The 23,016-nt window shown below is 42.2% G+C and overlaps 1 protein-coding gene across 1 annotated transcript in view; it reads right to left on the reverse strand.

Annotated features, from left to right (window-relative positions):
* Positions 1–23,016, reverse strand: part of Dzank1 (double zinc ribbon and ankyrin repeat domains 1) — a 54,867-nt gene that overhangs the window by 22,139 nt on the left and 9,712 nt on the right. The window contains exons 4-10 of the mRNA XM_059261556.1: positions 18,243–18,357; positions 16,832–16,928; positions 15,080–15,204; positions 11,193–11,278; positions 8,330–8,447; positions 6,723–6,836; positions 4,656–4,748 (exon numbers count right to left, since the gene is read on the reverse strand). Of these exons, the coding sequence (XP_059117539.1) occupies positions 4,656–4,748; positions 6,723–6,836; positions 8,330–8,447; positions 11,193–11,278; positions 15,080–15,204; positions 16,832–16,928; positions 18,243–18,357 (748 nt within the window). The remainder of the gene's footprint in view (positions 1–4,655; positions 4,749–6,722; positions 6,837–8,329; positions 8,448–11,192; positions 11,279–15,079; positions 15,205–16,831; positions 16,929–18,242; positions 18,358–23,016) is intronic.

Here is a 23,016-nt window from a genome sequence, read left to right on the forward strand (position 1 = left end):
AACCTACACAGATTTTCCTTTTGGTAGTAATGGAGTAAGACTACACAACCATAAAACCTGTTCCTAATGCATGAAGGCTCTGGAGAGTGAATCAGTACACACAAGTGGAAGGTGACTTATGCAAATTTAGTTCTTATCTTAGCCTTTGGCCTGGGGCTAAGGGCACAACACACAGTGCAAGAGGCAGTATTTCTGGTCAGAGGAGCCAGAAATCTAAAGCTGAATGCGAGTACTATTTTTGCCCTGACTTTTCTTGTACTTGTTTAAGGCAGAGGTTCTCACAGTCTCCCAGGGTTTGCATATACATGTTCAGGATCTATGTAACTATAATAGGAAGGATGAGGCAAGGGGGATCTGACCTATTGGATGGCTTACTTTCACAACCACAAAATACATGAAGCAAACACTGTATCTGAATCATATCTGGAGGGGTTTCCCCACATGGGAGCCTTTAACAAATGTTAATTGACAAGAATAATACATACAAAGGGCTGGAGAGATAGTTCTGCAGTTAAAAACACTGGCTGCTCTTCCCTAGGTCCAGTTCCCAACACCCATATGGCAGCTAACAACAGACCCAGAGGATCCCTCATTCTCTTCTGACCTCTGAAGGCACTGCATGCATGTATTGTACATGCATTCGGGCAAAATCTTAAACACATAAACAATAAAATCTAAAAAGAGAGAGAGAGAAAGAGAGAGAGAGTCATTTCTATGTTTTGTGCATGGCATGATGTACTGTGGAATGGTCAAATCTATACCACTGATCATATGCATTACTTCATGTACTTGTCCTTTTTTGATGGTAAGAACACAACATTTAGTCTCTTAGAAAATTTCAAAGATATAGTGAATAATTATGTACAATAACACAAGTAAGAAGAACTAATTTGTCATCATGATGAAAAACAGAGCTCTTGAATGTATTCTCAGAAGTATAATGTATCTTTCACCAACTTCTCCCCAAAGCACCACCAATGGGTCTCTGGTACCCATTGGTTTCTGTGGTTTTCTGGTGTCATTACACTCGGCATGTATGTGAGACTATTGAGTATCTGACTCTGTGCCTGGATTATTTCACACTCAACATAATGTCTCCACATTACAGGTGAAAGGGTATCCTCCTTTTCAAGGGCTGAATGGTATTCTACTCAGTATGCATACCATGTTTTCTTGATCTTGTTCATCTGTTGATAAACTCAGGTTGGTGTTGTATTGTGGCTACTGTGAATTGCAATGATCATGGGATGCAGCTATGTCTTTGTCATGTTGATATTTTCTTTGGCTATATATCCGGTAGTGAGACTTCTGGGTTATATGATAATAAATTTTTAATTTTTAGAGGTATCTCTAGACTGTTTTCTATATGTTTATATTAATTTACATTTCCATCAAGAGTGCAGAAGAGTTTTTCTTTTTCCACAGCCTCACTAACATTCGTTATCTTTGTTTTGTTTTTTTTGATAACAGCTATTGTAGCTGGAGTGAGGCAATACTTCTTGTAGATCTCTAAAGTTAATTTATGTACATATGTGTGTGCATGTGTGTGCACATGTGCTTACCATGGAGGGCATAAGGAGGTCAGAGGAAAACTCAGGGAGTTGGTTTTGTTTTCCGCCATGAGTTTGGGGATCAAACTTGGGCGGTCAGGCTTGCACAGTAGGTGTTCTGACCTGCATTGCCTCCTCACTGGCTCTAGCTGATGGTTAGTGGTGCTGAGCATCTTTCCAGCACCTGCAGGCTATTTGTAATGTTTTTGGGAGTATCTATTTGAGTCCTTTGCTCGTTTTTTGAGCACTTTTTGTTATGGAGTTGTTTTAGTCTATCATACTTGGGGTGACAGACCCTCGTGAGGTGTAGTTTCAGTGTCTTCTTCTGTCTGCTCGGGTCTTTATCCTGCTGCTTTCTTTGCTGTGCAGGAGCATCTTCCTTTCCTGTAGCCCTGCTTGCCTGTTCTCACCTTCATTGCTATATTTTAGGGCCACAGCCAGAAAGTCATCACCAGACAATTACCTAGAGGTTTTCCTTTGCTTCTTCTAGTAGCTTTGTACTTTCAAGTCTTACATTTCAAATCTTAAGTTTGTGTTTAATTGATTGTTGTACATAGTACACAAAAAGGGTCCAGTTTCATTCTTCAGTAGGCTGAGACTTAGTTTTCTTAGCACAATTTATTAAAGAAGTTGTCCTTTCCTCATTTTGTGTTCTTAGAATCTTTGTTCAAAAGTCAGGGGGGGGGGGCTGGGGAGATGGCTCAGTGGTTAAGAGGGCTGCTGGTCCAGAGGACCCCAGTTCAATTCCCAGCACCCACGTGGCAGCTCCCAACCATCTGTAACTCTAATCCAAGGGTATCCAGTACTATCTTCTGGACTCGGAGGGCACCAGGTACACAAGTGGCACACAGACATACATGATAACAAAATACCCATATGCAGAAAATAAACAAACAGAAAACAAACAAATATCTAAATATGTGGGTTTATTCCTGGGCTAACTGTTCTTCTGGGGCTCTGCTCCACTGGTCTGGGTTGTATCTGATGCACCGTGCTGTTTGATTACCAAGGCTTTGTAGTACATCAGGAAGTGTGACGGCTCCAGCTTTGCTTTTTTTTTTTTTTTTCCTTAAGATTGCTTTGACCATTCCAAGTCTTTTGTAATTCCATGTGAACTTTAGGATTCCTTTCTCTATTTTGTAAAAAATAAAGTCATTGAAATTTTGACAGGTTTTCCCTGAATCTGTAGACTGCTTTGGAAACTGCAAATATTTTATCTATGCTAATTCTTCTGATGTCTGAACATGGGATAACTTTCCACTTATTCCTGTCTTCAATTTTATTTTCTTTCTCTTTTCTCTTTTGTTTTTTAAGATAGAGTCTTGCTGTGTAGCTAAGGCTGGCCTGGGATTCATGATTCTCCTGCCTGAACCCGAGGGCTGGGATTATAGGCCTGTTACCATGCTCAGCTTTTCTTCCATTGCTTTTATTAATGCTTTCAACTCTTCACTTTTTATGTTTATCTAATTATTTACTACCTTTTCTTCAAAATTTGCTAGAAGGAGAAAACATACAAACAAACAAACTCCAGCAAATGTATGTGCAGCATTCCACTTGTTTCACTGGTACTCACAGAATACTGCATCTAACAATGACAGGAAACTCATACTTCTCAGGTGGACCTAGAATGCTTCCAAGTTAGAGCGTATGATGGGCCACAGAATAAATCTTATTAGAGTAACAAATCACACAGAGCATGTGCTCTGACAATAAGAGTTAACTCTTGGTGGCTGGTGGTGGTGCCCGCCTTTAATCCCAGCACCAGGGGGGCAGAGGCAGGCTAACCTCTGAGTTTGAGGCCAGCCTAGTCTACAGAGTGAGTTCCAGGATTGCCAGGGCTACACAGAGAAACCCTGTCTTGAAAACAAAACAAAATAAAATAAAAAAAGAGTTAACTTTTAAGTCACCATTACTAATAATATTTGGGAATGAAGCAAACAATTAATAAATGTCTTATCTCAAAAAGGAAATTCCAGTGAAAATGGACAGTATTTTTAATGGTATTATCATGAAAATGAAACATATACATTTATATTCACAGAATTTTGCTAAAGAAGATCTTCAGAAATTCACATTTTATGCTAGAAAGAGGAAAAAAATTTAAAGTCAGTGGTCTGAGTTCTTATTTTAGGAAATTAGAAAGGGGCTGGAGAACTGGCTCAGCAGGTAAAGGTGCTTGCTGCCAAGCCCGACAACCTGAGTTTGATCCCCAGGACCCACGTAGTAGAAGGGGAAAATGGTTTCCTCTGACCTTCATGTGCATGTGTGTGCACACACACTAAATAGAAAATGTGAAGAAAAAATAAGGCCAAGAATAGTGGCACACCTTTAATTCCAGCAATCAGGAAGCAGAGGCAGGCAGATCTTTGTGAGCCTGGTCAACACAGTGAGTTCCAGGCCAGCCAGGGTTACATAGTTACAAACAAAAAAATAAACAAATAAATAAGAAAGAAAGAAAATTAAAAAATAAGTAAGTGAACAAATAAATCAAAAGAAATTTGAAAAAAGGACCAAATTAAAATCAAAGCAAAGAGAAGGAAATAATAAAAAGCAAAATAAAAACCAGGATGTAAAGTGTGAAGACTTTGAAAAGACCATAAAATTCACACATCTCTGGCCTGATGGGAGGAGGGGACAGGACAACCATATTACCAAGCATAAGAGAAGCACATAACCATAGATTCTACAGACAAAAAGGTGACATCATAAGGTAGCACGTATGATGTGCTTGCTAAAGAGTGATACTGTAAGGTTAAATATGATACCACCTGTGCTGGTGAAAGAAAGAAAATGAAATTGGACAGAAGTAAGTGGAAAGTTATACTATGTCCAGGCATCAGAAGACTAACATAGATAAAATGTCTGCAGTGGAGGTCATCAGATCATCTGGGGAGTCAGTTCTCTCCTTCCACTGTGAAGTTCATGGAACTCAGGTTGTCAAGCTTCTGTGGCAAGTGCTCTTACCTGCTGGGCCATCTTGTAGCCCTAGTTTGCATTTCATAATGGTCTCCTTCCTCCCACTGCCATATCTGCCTTCTCTGTCAACATCAGCACCGAGCACTAGTGACCACCCAAGATGGGGACATTGACATTCAGTCCACCTACCTCTTGTGTGGTAGACAGGGTCCCCTCACAGACGACACAGTGTCTCAGATGAGCAGGATTCACGGTGCCACAGGTGCGACAGATGACCTTCTCCTTGACAACAGGGGATGAGAAACAGAATGAGCAACGACAGGGTGGAGGTGCTGGCTGTCAGTCCTGTCAGTCAGCCAGCGGTGTGACAGCACAGTTGGGAATACTGCATTGGTCTGGGGATTGTTGTAACATAGTGCCTGACAAACGACCACAGTTTTTTTTTTTTTGTTGTTGTTGTTTTTTTTTTTTTTATTTTTTTTTTGGTTTTTCGAGACAGGGTTTCTCTGTGTAGCTTTGCGCCTTTTCCTGGAACTCACTTGGTAGCCCAGGCTGGCCTCGAACTCACAGAGATCCGCCTGGCTCTGCCTCCCGAGTGCTGGGATTAAAGGCGTGCGCCACCACCGCCCGGCTAAACGACCACAGTTTTAAAAGAGACAAGACTGCAAGCAAGCAAACAAACTGAAGACAGTATTCACTTCATGTAAGGGAGACAATTTGAAATTTCCCAATGGTTAGGTTCCCATGCCCAGTGTGGGAAACCTAACAGCCTATACCACGAAGAGAAAGACTTAAGAGCAGCAGAGGCTCGTGTATGGATTACAGGTCTGCTGGGTCCTGAGACTTTATGCTAACTATGAATTTAGGGTCTTTTTTTTCTGTAGGTTATGACTTAGATAGAAGTGGAAGAAGTGACTGTCAGAAGAGAATGTTAACACAACTTCCCACGTCAGTCCAAGAGTCGAAATAGAGGAGACGATAGAACTAGATAGAGCTGGGAATGAGAAGAAAGGGAGGAGGAGATGGAGAAGAGGGGAAGCTGAAACTGTTAATAAGATTAATACAGTTAAGGAGAAACCTCACATTTTGCCCTGGATAACAGGAAAATGCCTACAGGGTAGACCCCATCCACAGAAGACCCAGTTTCTACAGTGCAGATGGATTGGAAAAAAGTAGTACAACTGCTCAGGTCAGTGCTTGGCAGGCTCAGTCACCCACCGAGGAGCAGAGGCTGACCAGTGTGGGAGGAGTGAGCCAGAGTTTATCTGGAGCAGGCAGCAGAACCTAGTAGCACCACTCACAGGTATTAGTTTTGTAGCTATGAAAGATGTAATGTTAAGGGGGTCATGTAGGCTTGCATCACAGTTTCAGAAAGATGTTGAGGCCAGGCAGTGTGTGGCAGGGTCAGATTCCCTAAAAGAGGCCCCTAGGAGCCACTGCAGGAAGCTGTGGGGTGAAGCTTCAGCTGCAATGAAGATGTCAGGGTGTGAATAGTTCTACCACTTTTCCTCTACAAAATAGAAGCCACCATCAGAGTGAGCAAACAAAAACATGAAACCACTTTCAGTGAACAGCTGTAAGTCAATATTAATTGTGGGAAGCCAGTTCCCACTTTTACCCAGGGTACTCTTGAGGAGAGAGGGATAAGAAACTTGTAGATAGAAAGATAGTGGAGATTGAGACAGACAAAAACACAAGACAGTTTCAGGAGGACCTGGGTCAACATCCACTGGCCCCTTCTGTCTCTTCAAAAGGACTTTTTATAACAATGCCAAGGGGCAGGGCAAAAGACCTCCCCTTTGCTAGATCAAAGCACACCACACAGCCAAGTGTAGACTCTTCTAAACACCTGGTAACCACGCACATGGTCAAGCCATCCCCTTATGTATCCCTGCTGGGTAAAGCAAGCTCAGATCTCACTAGGAAACCTCTGTGGGCCCCCACAATATTAATTTCAATATTAAAGTCTGAATACTTAAGCAAAGAACTGTCTAAATTAACTGCATTGCAATTTGCCCTCAAAATTCATTTTCAGGGAATATGTGTAGGGATTTCCCTTATAGATCCTATTCACAAGTTATATATTTGGATCAGTACACCTTCCTAAAAATCAGAATGGGTTTGTTCACGAGACATTAGTTTATCAATCATTAGTCCACTCCACTCCACTTCACCAGCTGAAGACAGATACATAGTGATTCAAATATCACCTTCTGTGTATCTCATTCATATTTTCACAGAATCACAATTCCCTACCTTCAGGTGATAGTGGGCCTGTGCCCGCAGCTGTGGAGCAAGAGGAGCCTCGCACACCACACAGATGGCAGTATTCATGGGTACCATACTTCCACATTCTGCACACACGCCCATCTGCTCAAAGGAAAAAGTCAGGTTTGACTTGGGAGGTGAAAGCTGACAGGACTTCATTCATAAGGTTTGATTTGCTTTTGTAAACTCTTAAATAATTGCCTTTCCTATTTTTTTTTATTGCCATTAAGAGTAAAAAACCTGCAATAAATGGAAAAGCTCCTGAAAATGGCCATTTGCACGAAAGCACGGTGGATCTCACAGGTTGCTCCCCTCCTCCCTGCCCTGGGCAGTGGCTCCTCCAGGGCCGGGCAGGCTGGGAGTGCTGTACGTCTGTGACTGCTGCTGTACAGGGTCTTCCTTCCTGGAGACATTGCTAAGCTGACAATCTTAGCGGCAAACCAAGAGGAGCAGCAGTAACCCACAGACAAGTGAAGTGCCCAAGGGTTTGTGTTGGTTACTGTTGTTCTCGTTGTTGTTTTGAGTAGACGGTTTTGCTTTCATTGTGATTTCTATTTTAACTTCTGAGAAGAATTGTGTGTGTGTGTGTGTGTGTGTGTGTGTGTGTGTGTGTGTGTGTGTGTGTGTTGTGATAGGGAGGGTTGGGAGTGATATAGGTGTAGTGTTTATGTACAAGATTCTCAAAAAATATCAAAATGTGTGTTCATACATGTGCAAGTGCAGATGTATGCACAGGTTTGTGTGTGTGTAGGTCAGAAGATAACCCCAGTGTCATCATCAGGAATGCTGTCAATCTCCTTTGAGATGGGGTTTCTCACTGGCCTGCAGCTCACCAATGATGCTAAGCCTGCAGCCCCACAGCTGGAGAGCGAGCTAGGTGCTGAGGACCGAGCTCGCCTGTGTGCTCAAGTCGAGCAGTGCTTTACTGACTAAGACATTCTTCCAGCACTTTGCCCAGGATTTTAACAGGCAATCTAACTGTAATCTCTCAATAAGTCCTCAGGGTGCCCAAGCAGCCACACATCTCTACTTGCATGTGTAGATGAAGAAGAGCTCAATATAAGTAAAAGCTGCTGGGTGGTGGTGGCACATGCCTCTGATCTCAGTACTCAGGAGGCAGAGGCAGGAGGATGTTTGTGAGTTTAAGGCCAGCCTGGTCTACAGAGTGAGTTCCAGGACAGCCAGGGCTACAAACAGAAACCCTATATCAAAAAAAACAAAATAAAAAAAAATTAATTAAAAAAAGTAAAAACTCAGGCTAATTTGAAAACAGTCTTAAGTTTTATATTCGGTCCAACCCATACAAACATCCATCGGCAAAGCCTTACTAGCTTGAGGTACATGAACACAGTTTTGGGCCAATCTTGTCCCATTTAAACAGTAAGATTTTAGCCTGTTTCTCAGTATGTCTTCTCCAAGGCCATGCAAAAGAAATTCTGTTAGAAGCATGTTCTCTGGACAGCAAGAGATCAATGTGCTCAAAATTCTTTCAGTGAGTGTTTACATTTGTGGCTCATGTGCCAGGCCCTTGTCACGGCAACCCATATAGGTCACACAAACCAAAAAGTAATGTTTTCAAAGATTCTGCAGCTTACCTGAGAGGCTTCTGGGGGTGGAAGCCGACAGCCAAATATGGGCGGCACAGGAACGCCACATTCGTGACAGAATCGAGAAAAGGGATCGGATGGCCGGGAAGCCAGGCAGTGGGCACACCTACAGCAAGACAGGTTTCCATTTCTCCATAAGGGTCTACACCAACATTCTTACATATGTAATGGAAGGGAGAGGGTGCGTGAGATCTTGCCACCTGCAAAGGACTACTGGCAGTAAAAGGTTGTTGGGGGGGACATTTTTATCAGTGATATACCTACTGAACAGTAGCCCATGCTAATGCAAGCAACCCTAATTAAATTCAGACACACAGGCACACACTTATGCACTCACAGGACATGAAAGGTGGAGGGGAAATTCTTGAGAAGAATCAAGTATGTATGTTTCTAAATACCTTCATTAGAATTCAGAGATTGCCTAATTTTTTTTTAGTTTTTCGAGACAGGGTTTTTCTGTGTAGCTCTGGCTGTCCTGGAACTCCCTCTGTAGACCAAGCTGGCCTCAAACTCACAGAGATCTGACTGCTTTCACTTCCTGAGTGCTGGGATTAAAGGTGTGTGCCACCACTGCCCAATTCTGATATAATTTTTTAAAGTAAGACCTAGCTATACTTTGCCTAAAAGAAATCAACTTTAAGTAGGGGAACAAAAGTAAATTATAAGATATAATATGTCCTAAAGATATTAGTTAAGAGAAGGCAAGAGTGGCTACTTATTATTAGAGCAAGTAGCTGTCTGAGCAAATGAAGTCACCAGAATTAAAGAAGGCTTTTTCATAGTGGCATAGGAGTAAACTCAACAACAGGACAAAAACATTTAAATAATTCCATATTTAATATCAGTTTTAAGGAGACTTTTAAGACTATGTAGACTGTCATGGTTGGACAAATTGCATTTTGCATTATGAGACAGCAATGAGCTTTGGGGATAGCAGTGAAATGTTATGATTTGAATCTGCAATGACACTCACAGGCTCAGATTTACAGTACTAGGCCTTTCTTGTGTCATTTGAAGGCTGTGGAGCCTGGCTGGTGAAACACATTTCCAGAGAATGGACTTTGAAGGTTATACCCATCCCTGGTTCAGCCCATGAACTCTCTGCTTCTTGTTTGCCATGTTGCGAATAAGCTGAGAGGGTCTTACTGTGTTTCCCAGGCTAACCTGGAACTTGCTATATAGCCCAGGCTAGCCCAGAACTTGTGATTCTCCTACCTCAACATCCTTAAGGCTGTCATTACAGGCATGTGATACGTGAAAAACTGTGACGTTTTTCATAAATATGACAGAAAGAATTAAATATAGCCAGGCGGTGGTGGCGCACACCTTTAATCCCAGCACTTGGGAGGCAGAGGCAGGTGGATCTCTGAGTTTGAGGCCAGCCTGGTCTACAGAATGAGATCCAGGACAGCCAGAGATACATAGAAGAGAAGCCCTGTCTCGAAAAACAAACAAAAAATTAACTATAAAAGAAAAACAAGTAAATTAGACTTCATCAAATTACAGAACTAAATATTAGAAAGTATTTGTAAAACATCTATCTTACAAGGGAGAACTAATACAACCTAATAATAATAATAGTAATAATAAATATATATATAATATAACCACTTTAAATGTCAACAGACTTTTTACCAAAGACTTATACATGACAAATAAGCACATAAAAGATGCCTATTATTAATCAATAGGGAAATATAAATTAGAATCACAGTGATATACCACTACAATCTCACAAGAATGTCCAAAAATATGAAGTGTTGGTCAAGTTGTAAAAACTGGAATTCTGTGACATTGCCAAGGTGAATATAAATGATATACCTCCTTTGGAAACAATTGGATAGCTTCTTAAAAGGTTGAGAAGATAAATCACCTATCATACAGCCTAGTCATTCTCCTTCAAGACTCCTTGTCTTTACCATAAAAGACATGAAAGCCAATGTACTTGTGTATAAATGTTCACATTAGTTTTAGAATTTGACTTGTTAGCCAAATACTAGGAGGAGCATGTGCTCTCACAAGTGAATGGATAAGCAAACTGTGGGGTGCCCATGCTATAGATGCAATAATAAACAGAATGCTTGGCAATAAAAGGAGTAGACATTTGATATCAGCCACACGTATGAATCTCAAAACAATTATGCTGAATCAATAAGGCCATTTGATTTATTCCATCACTATGGAAACGATGCAAACTGGAGTGACAAGAACCAGATCAACAGATGACTGGTCCCTGGGGCAGGGTAAGACGGTCCAGTGTAGGGATGAACTTGTTCATCTATGTGATTGTAGTGTTAGTCTCATATACATGTGTCAATCACACTCTTTACAGATACACATTTTAATGTATGTTGGCTAGCCTCTTTTCTTTTTTAATTTTTTTCTATGTTTTATCTTCTGTGTGTGGATGTTTTGCCTGCAATACATGCCCATGTCCACAGAGGCCAGAAGAAGGTGTTGGATCCCCTGGAACTGGAGTTATTGACAGTTGTGAACCACCATGTGAGTGCTGGGAATTAAACCACGTCCTCTAGAAGTTAGTGTTCTCAACCACTCAGGCATCTCTCCAGTCCTGGCCTCTTTTTCCCAACTATATGTTTTTAAAACTCTAAAATTTTTCTAGGCATGGTAAATGCCAAAACTCAGGATTCTGAGGCAAGAAAACTATTTCAAGTTTGAGGCTTAACCTGGACTGCATAGCAAGTGTCAGGCCAGACCTATGGCAAGGCCCTGTCTCAACAAATTTAATTTAAAAGCTAGTGATGGGCAAATCCAGTGTTATATTTCATTTTAAATCTCCATGGACCATGTGTGACTTTGATCTTAGACCGGTAGAGAACATGTTACATACTTGAGGAAGTCTGTGTCCCTCTGGATCCGTGTGATCTCCGTGCTTGTCAGACTCTTCTGGCCAGTTATGTGTGCAAAGCCAGGGGACTGAAATTGAGAACACAGGTAGAACTAGGAATACAGGTCACAAAAAGGGAAGGGAAGATCCATTCAGATTCATTTACCAGCGTTCAAGTTTTAAAACCATCATAGAAAAACTGGGCGGTGGTGGTGCACGCCTTTAATGCCAGCACTCAGGAGGCAGAGCCAGGCAGATCTCTGTGAGTTCGAGGCCAGCCTGGTCTACAGAGCGAGATCCAGGACATGCACCAAAACTATACAGAGAAACCCTGTCTTGAAAAAAAACAAACAAACAAAAAAGAGATATCTGAATTTACTATTAGACAGACAGTATTTTAGAACTGGGAGACTTAAGTTAGTATCCATTCATCTTAAAGATAATATTTCTAGAAAACTCAAAAGGACTCACTTATTCAAATAGGTTATTTGAATTAACTCTTACGTGTTTGGTGCAGAAAATGGGTAAAACAGAATATCACACAGTCCCTGTCCCTAAAGCACAGCCCTCATATCTGTACAATATAATTGAAATCTTATGGACTCAGCAAGATAACAGACTCGTGTGGGTTTCCTAGGAATCTGGAGGAGAGAATATTCACATTTGCAGACTTTAGGGAGAAGTGCTAACAACCGAGATGGGCATGGGAAAGTGAAGGAAAGTGTGTGAAGTAGACAGAAAACAAAAGGAGTCAGCAGTAAGGAACCACAGTACCACAGCAGGGCAACACCTGGCCCATCCTGGATACACTGATGTAGTTGACACAGTGAGACAGAACGGAAGTCTGAAAAAGAAAGTTGATGGGGAGAAGCAAGCCATACTACTACTGATAATAAAACGCACTGGTCAACTGCAGCCATTGCCTCCTGGACATTCACTATGTCCTATGAGGTGTGCCATGCTATGCCATTTCACTCTATTTTTGTAATATTATTTTGAGACGGGGTCTTGCTAAGTAGCCCAGATTGGCCTTGTTTTTCTTCTGCCTCAGCCTCCTAAAACCAGGGATTAAAGAAGTGAACCACCACACTGAGTATATAACATCTTACTTTGATATATCAGACTTTCTAAAAAGTTATCAAAATAGCAAACTAACTTCTGTTCCTCTAGCTCAAACAATTGCATATGGCAACATTTTCCTACATATCTCTTTATTCTCTTTGAGTCACATGATAATAAGTTGAAGGCATGATAGCCCTTAGTCCCTAAGTAGCTGAGTATGGATTTCCTAAGAACAATCATGTGTCAGAGTCAGAGGAGTGAAGGGCTATGATATTACAATCCACAAACACACATTTACACCCTGCTGGTTATGCCAGTGGTGTCCTTTATAGCTATGTATGTTTCTTCCTGGTCTAGGGAAAATGTTTTTCCTGATCTAATATCATACTTTGAATCTATTTGTCACATCCACGTTGTCACCTCTAATTTGAAGTGGTTCCTAAGTTCTTCTTCAGCTTTCTTGCCTTGAACATTTTTTTTTTTTTTTTTTGGTTTTTCGAGACAGGGTTTCTCTGTGTAGCTTTGCGCCTTTCCTGGAACTCGCTTTGGAGACCAGGCTGGCCTCGAACTCACAGAGATCCGCCTGGCTCTGCCTCCTGAGTGCTGGGATTAAAGGCGTGCACCACCACTGCCCGGCGCCTTGAACATTTTTAAAGAGCAGTATGTCAGCCAGGTATCAGTGGTGCATGCCTACAACCCCAGCACTCAAGATGCAGAATCTATCATTTGTGCTACCTCAATGTATACAACAATGGAAAGGCAGGCCATGGCTTGGAGAGAAGGTGGGGTGCTGGGGTTGTCTTTCTGTATGCTGTGAATGTGTTGCTCTGATTGATTGATAGATAAATAAACGCTGATTGGCCAGTAGCCAGGCAGGAAGTATAGTATAGGCAGGATAAAGAGAGAGGAGAATTCTGGGAAGTGGAAGGCTGAGTCAGGAGACCCTGCCAGCCACTGCCGCCATGAGAAGCAAGATGTAAAGTACTGGTAAGCCACAAGCCATGTGGCAACTTATAGATGAATAGAAATGGGTTAATTTAAGATATAAGAACTAGATAGCAAGAAGCCTACCATGGCCATACAGTTTATAAGTAATATAAGTCTCTGTGTGTTTACTTGGGTCTGAGTGGCTGCAGGAGCCCAGTGGACACAGGAAACCTTCAGCTACAATAAGGAGAGGGGATGCTACATGAGAGGGGTTGGAAAAGGGGAAGGGAAGGGGGAGTGATGTAATTATATTTTAATTTAAAAACATAGGCAAGACGCAGGAGGATCGGCATAAATTTGAGGCCAGCCTGGTCTACATAGTTTCAGACCAGCCAGGACTATATCATGAGATTATTCTAAAAACAAAACAAAAGAACCTAACAGTTACCTTATAGAAATTCATAGCATATGGCATCAACATGGACTTTGCATTTGTCTAATATTCCTGTGACAAGAGTCAGGCATGGATTTGGGTACACATTCCAGAGGAAGGGAGGTGTCATTGCAGCATGTGAGGGGTTACAATACTCATTTTAGGAAGGATGCTGAAGCTCATAAAGCCATTTGGCTTGAGTTCATATCAACAGTATGGGCACTAAAGCTTGGGATTTCAGAGTTAATTCTGTAGACAATGGGGAGCAGTCCGAGTGATTTTGTTAAGGAAGAAGTATAATGTTTAATTTTTTGTGTTACATCAGACAAGGCCTGTACCAGAAGTCATAAACTGGTCGTTTTTGGCCAAATATTGTGAGACACTGAATTTCATTTCGCCTATATAACATATATATTGCCTCCCATATTGGTTCAGGTTCCAGATTGATTCTCAGATTTTAAATTAGGTTAGTAGACATGAAGATAAAGGTTTCTGGTAGCAAATTCATTTATTCAGGAGGCAATACTGGACTGGAAGTCCTTGCCAATAACTGCTTGCAGATGAGAATGGGCACTCTGGGTAGCTCTGGCATTCCAGATCATCACAGAACCCACAAACTTGGTAACTTCAGTCTAAAGCTACCTGTCACTTGTCATTTGTCCTCTACTTCGCTGCCTGACCTGAAGTCAATGTTGGGCCAGAAGAATGGATTAGTAAAATGCAGAAACGGGTCCCACGCCTAGAGTCTCTGTTTTAGGGTTGGCATGAGGGCTGAGAACGTGCATTTCAAATGGACTCCTGTGTGATTATGATGCTGCAGGTGTGGGAAACCCACTTTGAGAACCACTGTGCTATATCATCACCAAGTTTATCTTGTGCATGGCATCACTGATTAAGAATTGTTGTGTACGGGCAGTGGTGGTGCACGCCTTTAATCCCAGCACTTGGGAGGCAGAGGCAGGCGGATCTCTGTGAGTTCGAGGCCAGCTTGGACTACAGAGTGAGTTCCAGGAAAGGTGCAAAGCTACACAGAGAAACCCTGTCTCGAAAAACCAAAAAAAAAAAAAAAAAAAAAAAAGAATTGTTGTGTATAGCCAGGCAGTGTGGTGGTGCATGCCTTTAATCCCGGCACTTTGGAGGCAAAGATAGGTGAATCTCTGAGTTTAAGGACAGCCTGATCTATGAAGGGAGTTCCAGGGCAGCCAGGGCTACACAGAGAAACCTTGTCTTCAAAAATAAAAACAAACAAACAAAAAATTTGTGTGACTATTTACTTGATTATTATTATTATTTGTCTGCTTCAAATCTCTATTAAGGGACAGCTCTATGAACATGGAGCCTTTTCCGTTTGGACACAGCATTTCCAAGAGCTGGGACACTGCCTGCAACATGGCTTAAGGCTGAAAGATACTGTCTGAATGTATGCTGGGAAGCATTCAAATGCCTAAAGAATTTCCACCAATGTTACCTGGGACTGATGAGTAGGTATTCTAGAACTTGATCCCTCATGGTAGGCTGGGATTTCCAGTGGACTTGCAGAGAAGCGAAGATCTTTCAGAGTTTTAGGGTCTGCTCTTTCGCCTACCTTGAGGTCTATAATTATATTAAATATATTATTTTGTGATTATCTGTTACTGTATAATACCATACAAATATGCCCTCATGACTAGAACCCTCCAGTAAAGGACTACATTCTTTTCCTAGCAGTAACTGTAATAAAGTCAGCCTTCCTAAGTCAATGAACTAGAGCTGAGAAAGAAATAATTAACCCAGTCTAAGAAAATAACCTTCCTTGATACCTTCTACAGCATTCCATGTCAAGCTAAGAAAACAGACCAGTCCAATTGCAAAGTCAGCAGGTAACACCATTTCAACTAAAAAAAAAAAAAATTGCGACAGCCTCTTTTTTGCATGGCTATTGCTTACTTACCCAGGAGTCCAGAAACTTTGCTGTCTGAAGTCATGTAAGGAAGACCTCAACTTTTCCTAGAAGATCCAGTCACTTTGTTGTTGTTTTAGAAAACAAATAAACAAAAACCTCAACAGCCTGAGTTTGGTCCTAGGAACCTATGTGTAATGAGACAACTGACTCCCAAAGGTTGTCCTCTGTAGCATACATGCACCCCATACATAACAACAAAAAATAATACTGTTGGGGTTTTTGTTTATCTGTTTTCTAAAACAACAACAACAACAAAGTGACTGGGTCTTCAGGAAAAGCTGAGCTCTAAAGCTGGGTGGTGGTGCAAGCCTTCAATCCCAACACTTGGGAGGCAGAGGCAGGTGGATCTCTGTGAGTTCGAGGCCAGCCTGGTCTACAAAGTGAGTTCTAGGACAGCCAGGGCTGTTACACAGAGGAACCCTGTCATGAAAAAAAAGAAAAAAGAAAATGGTGAGGGCTTCCTTACATGACTTCAGACAGCAAAGTTTCTGGACTCCTGGGTAAGTAAGCAATTGCCATGCAAAAAAGAGGCTGTCACAATTTTTTTTTTTTTTTTTTTTTTTTTAGTTGAAATGATGTTACCTGCTGACTTTGCAACTGGACTGGTCTGTTTTCTTAGCTTGACATGGAATGCTGTAGAAGGTATCAAGGAAGGTTATTTTCTTAGACTGGGTTAATTATTTCTTTCTCGGCTCTAGTTCATTGACTTAGGAAGGCTGACTTTATCGTAGTTGCTGCTAGAAAAAGAATATGACGTAGTCCTTTACTGGAGGTTTCTAGCCATGAGGGCATATCTGCATGGCAAATGATTTTTTACTTGCTAAGCTATTTTGCTGGCCCCCAAGACATAAAAAAGCAGGCTCATTTTCTACCCATGTGCTGAACACATCCTACATGCACCTTTGTGGTTTCCAAAGTAATCAAACCTGAATCCATATCTGATGCTGGCCCTTCTCTCGCAACTCAGTTTTACTCAATTCTAGCAAAACTCTGCTTTTGTTTAAAATTTACCCAAACACCACCCATTCCCCAAACCTGATCACTCTTTCTTTGTTTGGTGAGGCACCTCATGGTTCCTTTAATACAATCATTCAATAAATCAAATTTATCAGACTGTTTGTTTATCTCTCATGGTCTTAATCTGTTAGCTAGAATAAAATAAATATTCAAATTGTAGCCTGCCTTCCCATTTTTCTTATTTCAATACAAGTCCATAAGAAAGCGTGCAGTGAGCATGCAGGAAGCCTGCTTAGAGTGTTTCTTTCTACCTCATCGTACCTGCAAGCCGTCTAAGGTTAACGTTCCAAGTCGATTTATTTTCAGCATTCTTATACTTCTTCTTTAATTTTGGTCCGACAAATCCATTTTTTAATTCCTAGGAATGAAGAGATTACATGGCACTTGATTATATACATTTAGAGTGTGAGAATTAGAAGTCGTGGCAGAGACAGTGTCATGGTGAACACTTCTTACTTGAAAGGGATTGGAGCAGTTTTTTATCAAGTGATGTCTGTTTCCATTGAAAACCCACAGCTTTGTGTATGGGCTACTTGGTGAGCAGCATGTTTGGCTGGTAGGCCTTACCAGGTCAAGCAGCCAAGATAGGAGACATAGATAGTACCATTATCAGAGACAGTAACAGCACAAGAATGGAATCAGAGGGGAAAATAGAGTGGACTCAGACCAAAACCAACAGGCCTTCTGCATACTACCTGCCTAGACAGCCCTCCAAACACTCTTCCCCTTGGCCTTTCTTTTTTGTGGACTCCATCCCTTCTCTCAGATTCAGACCTGAGTCTCTGATGACTATCCCTGTGATGATCACATTACAGACCCACCTCATCCACTTGCATCCACTCTGGTCCCACAACATGTGCTCTGGTCTCAGGGCTACCACTGGCTTAAGTAACACCCTCAACAAACTTTCTCTGTCATTCTCAACAAGTACCCCATGACTGAAACTTCATGGTTGGGTGGCCACTCTCTGGCCCTCTTAGCTGGATCACTGGTGCTGACAACCCAGGGCTGAAGTTTCAAACACCTTTCTTAGGTCTATCAGATTAACTCTCCAAAGAAGTGAAGAGTTGCAGCTTTTGGTGGGTGAAGACTTTAACTAATAGAAGTCAACACACACTGGAATGGTCTACTAGCCTGACTAATCCATTCACCAAATATACATTGCCTTCCCTTGTCTTCCCATAAGCTCTGCTAAAAGGATGGCAGTCCTGCTTACTGCCATCTTGGAGCTTACAAATGGGAAAGGCTGACAAAAAAACAAGGAATCACATGCTCAGGTCACTTTTCCCAGCAAAGGCCTGGTGCAGGGATGGAGAAGAGTGCACACAGCCTGTTTATCTGGAGTTTATGCAGAGTTCACAGACAAAGCAGAGAAGCTGGGTGAGCATGGGAGCTGATTCCCTGGGTGGCATGCTTCATCACAGGTAGTCACTGCAGACAATGGAGCACAGGCAGTGACAGTGCCCAGTCAGAATTCTGATCTTAGGCAGAGGAAAGCTTGAGCAAGGCTGGGAAATCAATGAAGATTCTTCACAATGGTTGATCCTGACCTTAATCACAAGGATCTGACTGTCAGTAGAAGTGTTGTAATGAAAGGGAGGGTGTATCCATTGAGCAAGAAAGGATGAAACATGGAGTGACAATCTGAACATTCTTCGGTTTCATTACTTGCCTGCTTTGAAAAACCTTTGAGGGCATCTTCAACACTCTCTTCAGAAGAGACCGTCTTCGGTGGTTCATAGTCTACTTGAAATACCTTTGTTACAATTCCACTCTCTCTGCAGTCTCTGAAAAATCATATTTTTTAAAAGGAGAGAGTATATTATACAAACATTCAAGGTAAAGGGGGCTAGCAGTTAAGATGATGCTAAAGTTACTTAATGTAGCCTCTACATTTATTCTATTTTAAGTTGGAAAAGTCAAAATATACTTTGAGCTAAGGAGGACCTGAGGGGTGAGGTTTAGGGGGTGAAGGGTTGGTGGTGTCAGTCTTCAGCAGTGGCTCTGGTACTTTAGACCCTGCTCCAGCCCAGTAGGGTTCACAGAGCCTCAGGCCAGTGTGCAGTACTCCTTCCCATCCTGCCTGCCTTCTGGCAGTGGCCTGAGCTCTCAGAATACTGGCCTCAGCCCCGAGGGGCTCAAGCTCGGGAAAGTGGCTTACATTTCTTGTATCCTCCTTCTAGGTCTGCTCTGGATCTTCAAAACCAATCCTGGAAAGCCAGACACAGAGGTACATGTCTGGAATCCCAGCATCAGGAGGTTAGGGTAGGAAGATCATTGCCAGTTCAAGAGCACTGGCTGCTCCTCCAAAGGACTTGAGTTAAATTCCAAGTACCCATATGGTGGCTTACAACTGTCTATAATTCCAGCTCCAGGGGATCTGATGCCCTCCTCTGGCCTCCAGGAGCACTGTATGCATGCAGTAAACAGGTAGCCAAAACACTCATACACATAAAAATTTAAAAAAACAATCAAAAGTTTTGCTTGTTTGTTTTTTTGTTTTGTTTTTTCAAGATAGAGTTTATCTGTGTAACAGTTTTAGCTGTCCTGTTGTCCTGGAACTCGCTCTGTAGACCAGGCTGGCCTCGAACTCTGGGATTAAAGGCATATGACACCACCACTTGTGGTGGTATTGTGTTCCCCAAAATGTTGTGCACCCTAATAAACTTATCTGGGGTCAGAGAACAGAACAGCCACTAGATACAGAGGCTAGAAAATGGTGGCACTCACGCCTTTAATCCTAGCATTCCAGAGGCAGAAATCCATCTAGATCTCTGTGAGTTCAAGGCCACATTGGAAACAGCCAAGCATGGTGACTCATGCCTTTAATCCCAGGAAGTGAGTTTTTAATCCCAGGGAGTGATGGCAGAAAGCAGAAAGGTATGTGAAAACCAGAAACTAGTAGTATTTGGCTGGTTAAGCTTTCAGGCTTTTGAGCAGCAGTTCAGCTAAGATTCATTCTGGATGAGGACACAGAAGCTTACAGTCTGAGGAAACAAGATCAGCTGAGGAATTGGCCAGGTGAGGTTAGCTGTGGCTTGTTCTACTTCTCTGATCTTCCAGCATTCACCCCAATAACTGGCCTCAGGTTTGTTTTTATTAATAAGACCATTTAAGATTTCTGTTACAACCACTGGCTCATAAGTATTTTTAAAAAATAAATAAACACAATCTATACTGCAAGGGTACAGACAACAGATAATTTATCAATAAAAGGCCAACAGAAATCTCTGATAAAAAGGCCAAAGTGGTTTTCTCAAAGGATCACAGTTGTTTTTAAAATGGACCTGCTATGAACCATCTTCTTTCTAATTATCTCTGGTCTTTTTCTCTGAGACCAGAATTCTGGTCAGACAGGTTAGCTATTTACCTGACACTTATCATGAAATACATGGTATTTATAGTCAAAATGTACTTAAGCATTTATATACATATTTAAAATGTTCAATGGCCTCATTCTTGAGTTCCTTTTTTAAAAATCAAGGAGCTTTCATTTCTCTTACTGACATTTTAATAACATGGATCGATACAAGGTCTGTGTGGGTGGACACAGCACTTGCCATCCTTGGCCCTCCAGCGTTCAGTCCCATGGATTTGCCAGCTCTTGTGCTCTACTTTGGTTCTCTAGTGCTTGATAAAACTCCAAGGCCAGAACAACCTGGGGGAGGAATGGGTTGACTTGGCTTACAGCTTACATCCATCACTGAGGGGACCTAGGGCTAAGCTCAAGGCAGAAACCTGGAGGCAGGAACTGAAGCAGACTATGGAGGAGTGCTGCTGACTGCCTTGCTTCCCACACATGCTCACCTGCCCTTCTTATACAAGTGAGGACCACGCGGTCAGGGGTGACACCACCCACAGTGGGATGGGCCCTCACACATCACTCTGTAGTAAAGAAAATGCCCAGACTTGCCTACAGGTCAGTATGATGGAGTTACTTTCTCAATCGAGGTTCCCTCTTCCCAGATGACTCTAGCCATGTCAAGTTCACACACACACACACACACACACACACACACACACACACACATGCGCACACATGCACCAAAACTAATCAGCACAAATAATATAAATACAAGGTTTGTGCCAGTAGATACTGCACACTTAGAATCCTTGGGCCTCTAGCATTGGGTGCCATGGACTTGACTGCTGTTTGCTTTAATGAAGGGCTCTTCTCATCTGAGTGGATTAAGTTCTACTGTGAGTGGTACAGTTGATGAAGATGTGAAACGTAGCTACACAGTTACTAGTGAACACAATGGAGCAGTTGATGCCCCAAAACAACACCTGCTATTAGATGCTCAGAGGAAGATGTAAAAGTCAAATCTAGGGGAAATCCCTTGAAAGACGAAATGCCTCTTACATAAATATCTAAAGCATTCATTAAAATGCAGCTGCATTCTTTCTATTCTTGCTGATTCATAAACTTTCAATCAGAAAAGAATCCCAATTTCCAGTGTTTCCTTACCCCATTGTCATTTGGGTCTTCTGTATCTACCACTGCACAGCTAACTGCCCAGAAGCTAGGGCCTCAAACCCCAGTCCTCGGGGAAATTGGTCACAGTGGGTGAAATCTTTCATGTGGTACCATCAGACGGTATGACTTCTTTCACAAATGGTTGTTCTTGGGCCAATCTCTCTCCCTTCCCCCACTCTCTCATATTTTACATTCTCAAGGACATTATATAAGGGTTCCGATTTCTCCACATATCAATGACCTTGGGTATTGTCTACTTGTTGACCATCTGATCACACTTCATCATGTTCTCTGTTGAGGTGTTTATTCCTTTTTGTGTTAGGATATGAGTTGGCTACTACAAACGGAACTAAAGCAATGACTTAAAACAAACAAACAAACAAACAAACAACCCAGAATCACTCAGTGTAAACAGTCTAAAGATGGTGTGGCGGTTTGAATGAGAGTAGCCCCATAGGCTCACAGATCTGGTCACCAGGGAGCGGCACAATTTGAAAGGATTAGATGGTGTGGCCTTGTTGGAGGAAATGTGTCACTGGGGTGGGTTTTTAGGGTTCAAAAGCTCATAGAATCTCTCTCTCTCTTTCTCTCTCTGTCTCTCTCTCTCTCTCTGCCTATGGCTCAGGATGTCGTTCTCAGCTACTGCTCTGGCATTTGCATGCCTCCATGCTCCACATCAAGATAATAATAGACTAAACCTCTGAACTGTAAGCCGGCTCCCAATTGCTTTTTTTGCCTTGCTCATAGAACACTGGCTAAGACAGAGGGTCGAGAGTGGAGGTGTTAGAATGGTTAATGCTCTCTATTGACTCAACAGGATCTAAAATCACCTAAGAAACAAGTTCCTGGACATGTCTATGGAAGATTTCCTATACTGGGTTAGCTGAGCTGAGAAGATCCATCCTGGAGTGGGCTGGGGTCCTGCACTTCAAAAAGAAAAGTGAGCTGAGCTTTGCACTCCCTACTCTCCCCACCCCCCAGCCCCTGCTTCCTGACTGTGGATGCAATGTGACCTGCTGTCTCATCATCCTGTCACCATGATTCCCTTCCTCAGATGGACCAGCCCTTTAAACTGTGAGCCAAAATAAATCCTCCCTTCCTTGTGTTGTCTTTGCTGGATATTTCTATCACAGCACGAAGAAAAGTAATCAACTCAGGTGGCATGGGGTCAGTTTCCCATCTATTCTTCCATCACTGCACATTGCACTCGTTCTCAGGATCCAACATGATTGACATCCACAGTGGGAAGCAGAAGCCACCCTGTTTCCCTTTAAAAGTCAGAGTCTGGAAGTTTCACATGTCACTTCTCCATATATCCATGAGCCGTGGTCTGGTGACATACCAATCAAGGACGATTAGGAAATACCTATTAGGCAACCATGTACTTGGTTAAAAATCACAGGTGCCATTCTTATAGAAGGGAAAAGCAGATGTTGGGGGCAGGCAGAACCGCTGTCCTATCATCATTGTGGTGCTTGGAGTATCATGGGATGTTTTAACTGTCACGCTGACTTACTTGCTCTGAAAGCTCACAGTGGAGCATAACTTCTTAATAATTTTCTTTTTTAAGATTTATTTATTTATAATGTATACAGTGTTCTGCTTGCATGTATGTCTGCAGGCCAGAAGAAGGCACCAGATCTCATTATAGATGGCTGTGAGCCACCATGTGGTTGCTGGGAATTGAACTCAGGACCTCCGGAAGAGCAGCTAGTGCTCTTAACCTCTGAGCCATCTCCCCAGCCCCCTGACAATTTTCTCTACATGACAGTGCCTTGTGGGTCACTCAGAGCTGTGATTCTGGCTGATCTGCCCAGCACTCACCACTTCTGCCTGTCAATCACCTGCTTTCTTCCTGTCCTTGTTTGCCTGGCTCTTGTTGATTTTAGATTGATCTCTGACATGTTTTACTTGCACTTCAGTAATTTCTCAGATTTCATACATTCCTTAAAAAGGTTTTGAAAGTCTA

The sequence above is a fragment of the Peromyscus eremicus genome, chromosome 4 (genome assembly GCF_949786415.1).
Source record: "Peromyscus eremicus chromosome 4, PerEre_H2_v1, whole genome shotgun sequence".
Classification (NCBI taxonomy): domain Eukaryota; kingdom Metazoa; phylum Chordata; class Mammalia; order Rodentia; family Cricetidae; genus Peromyscus; species Peromyscus eremicus.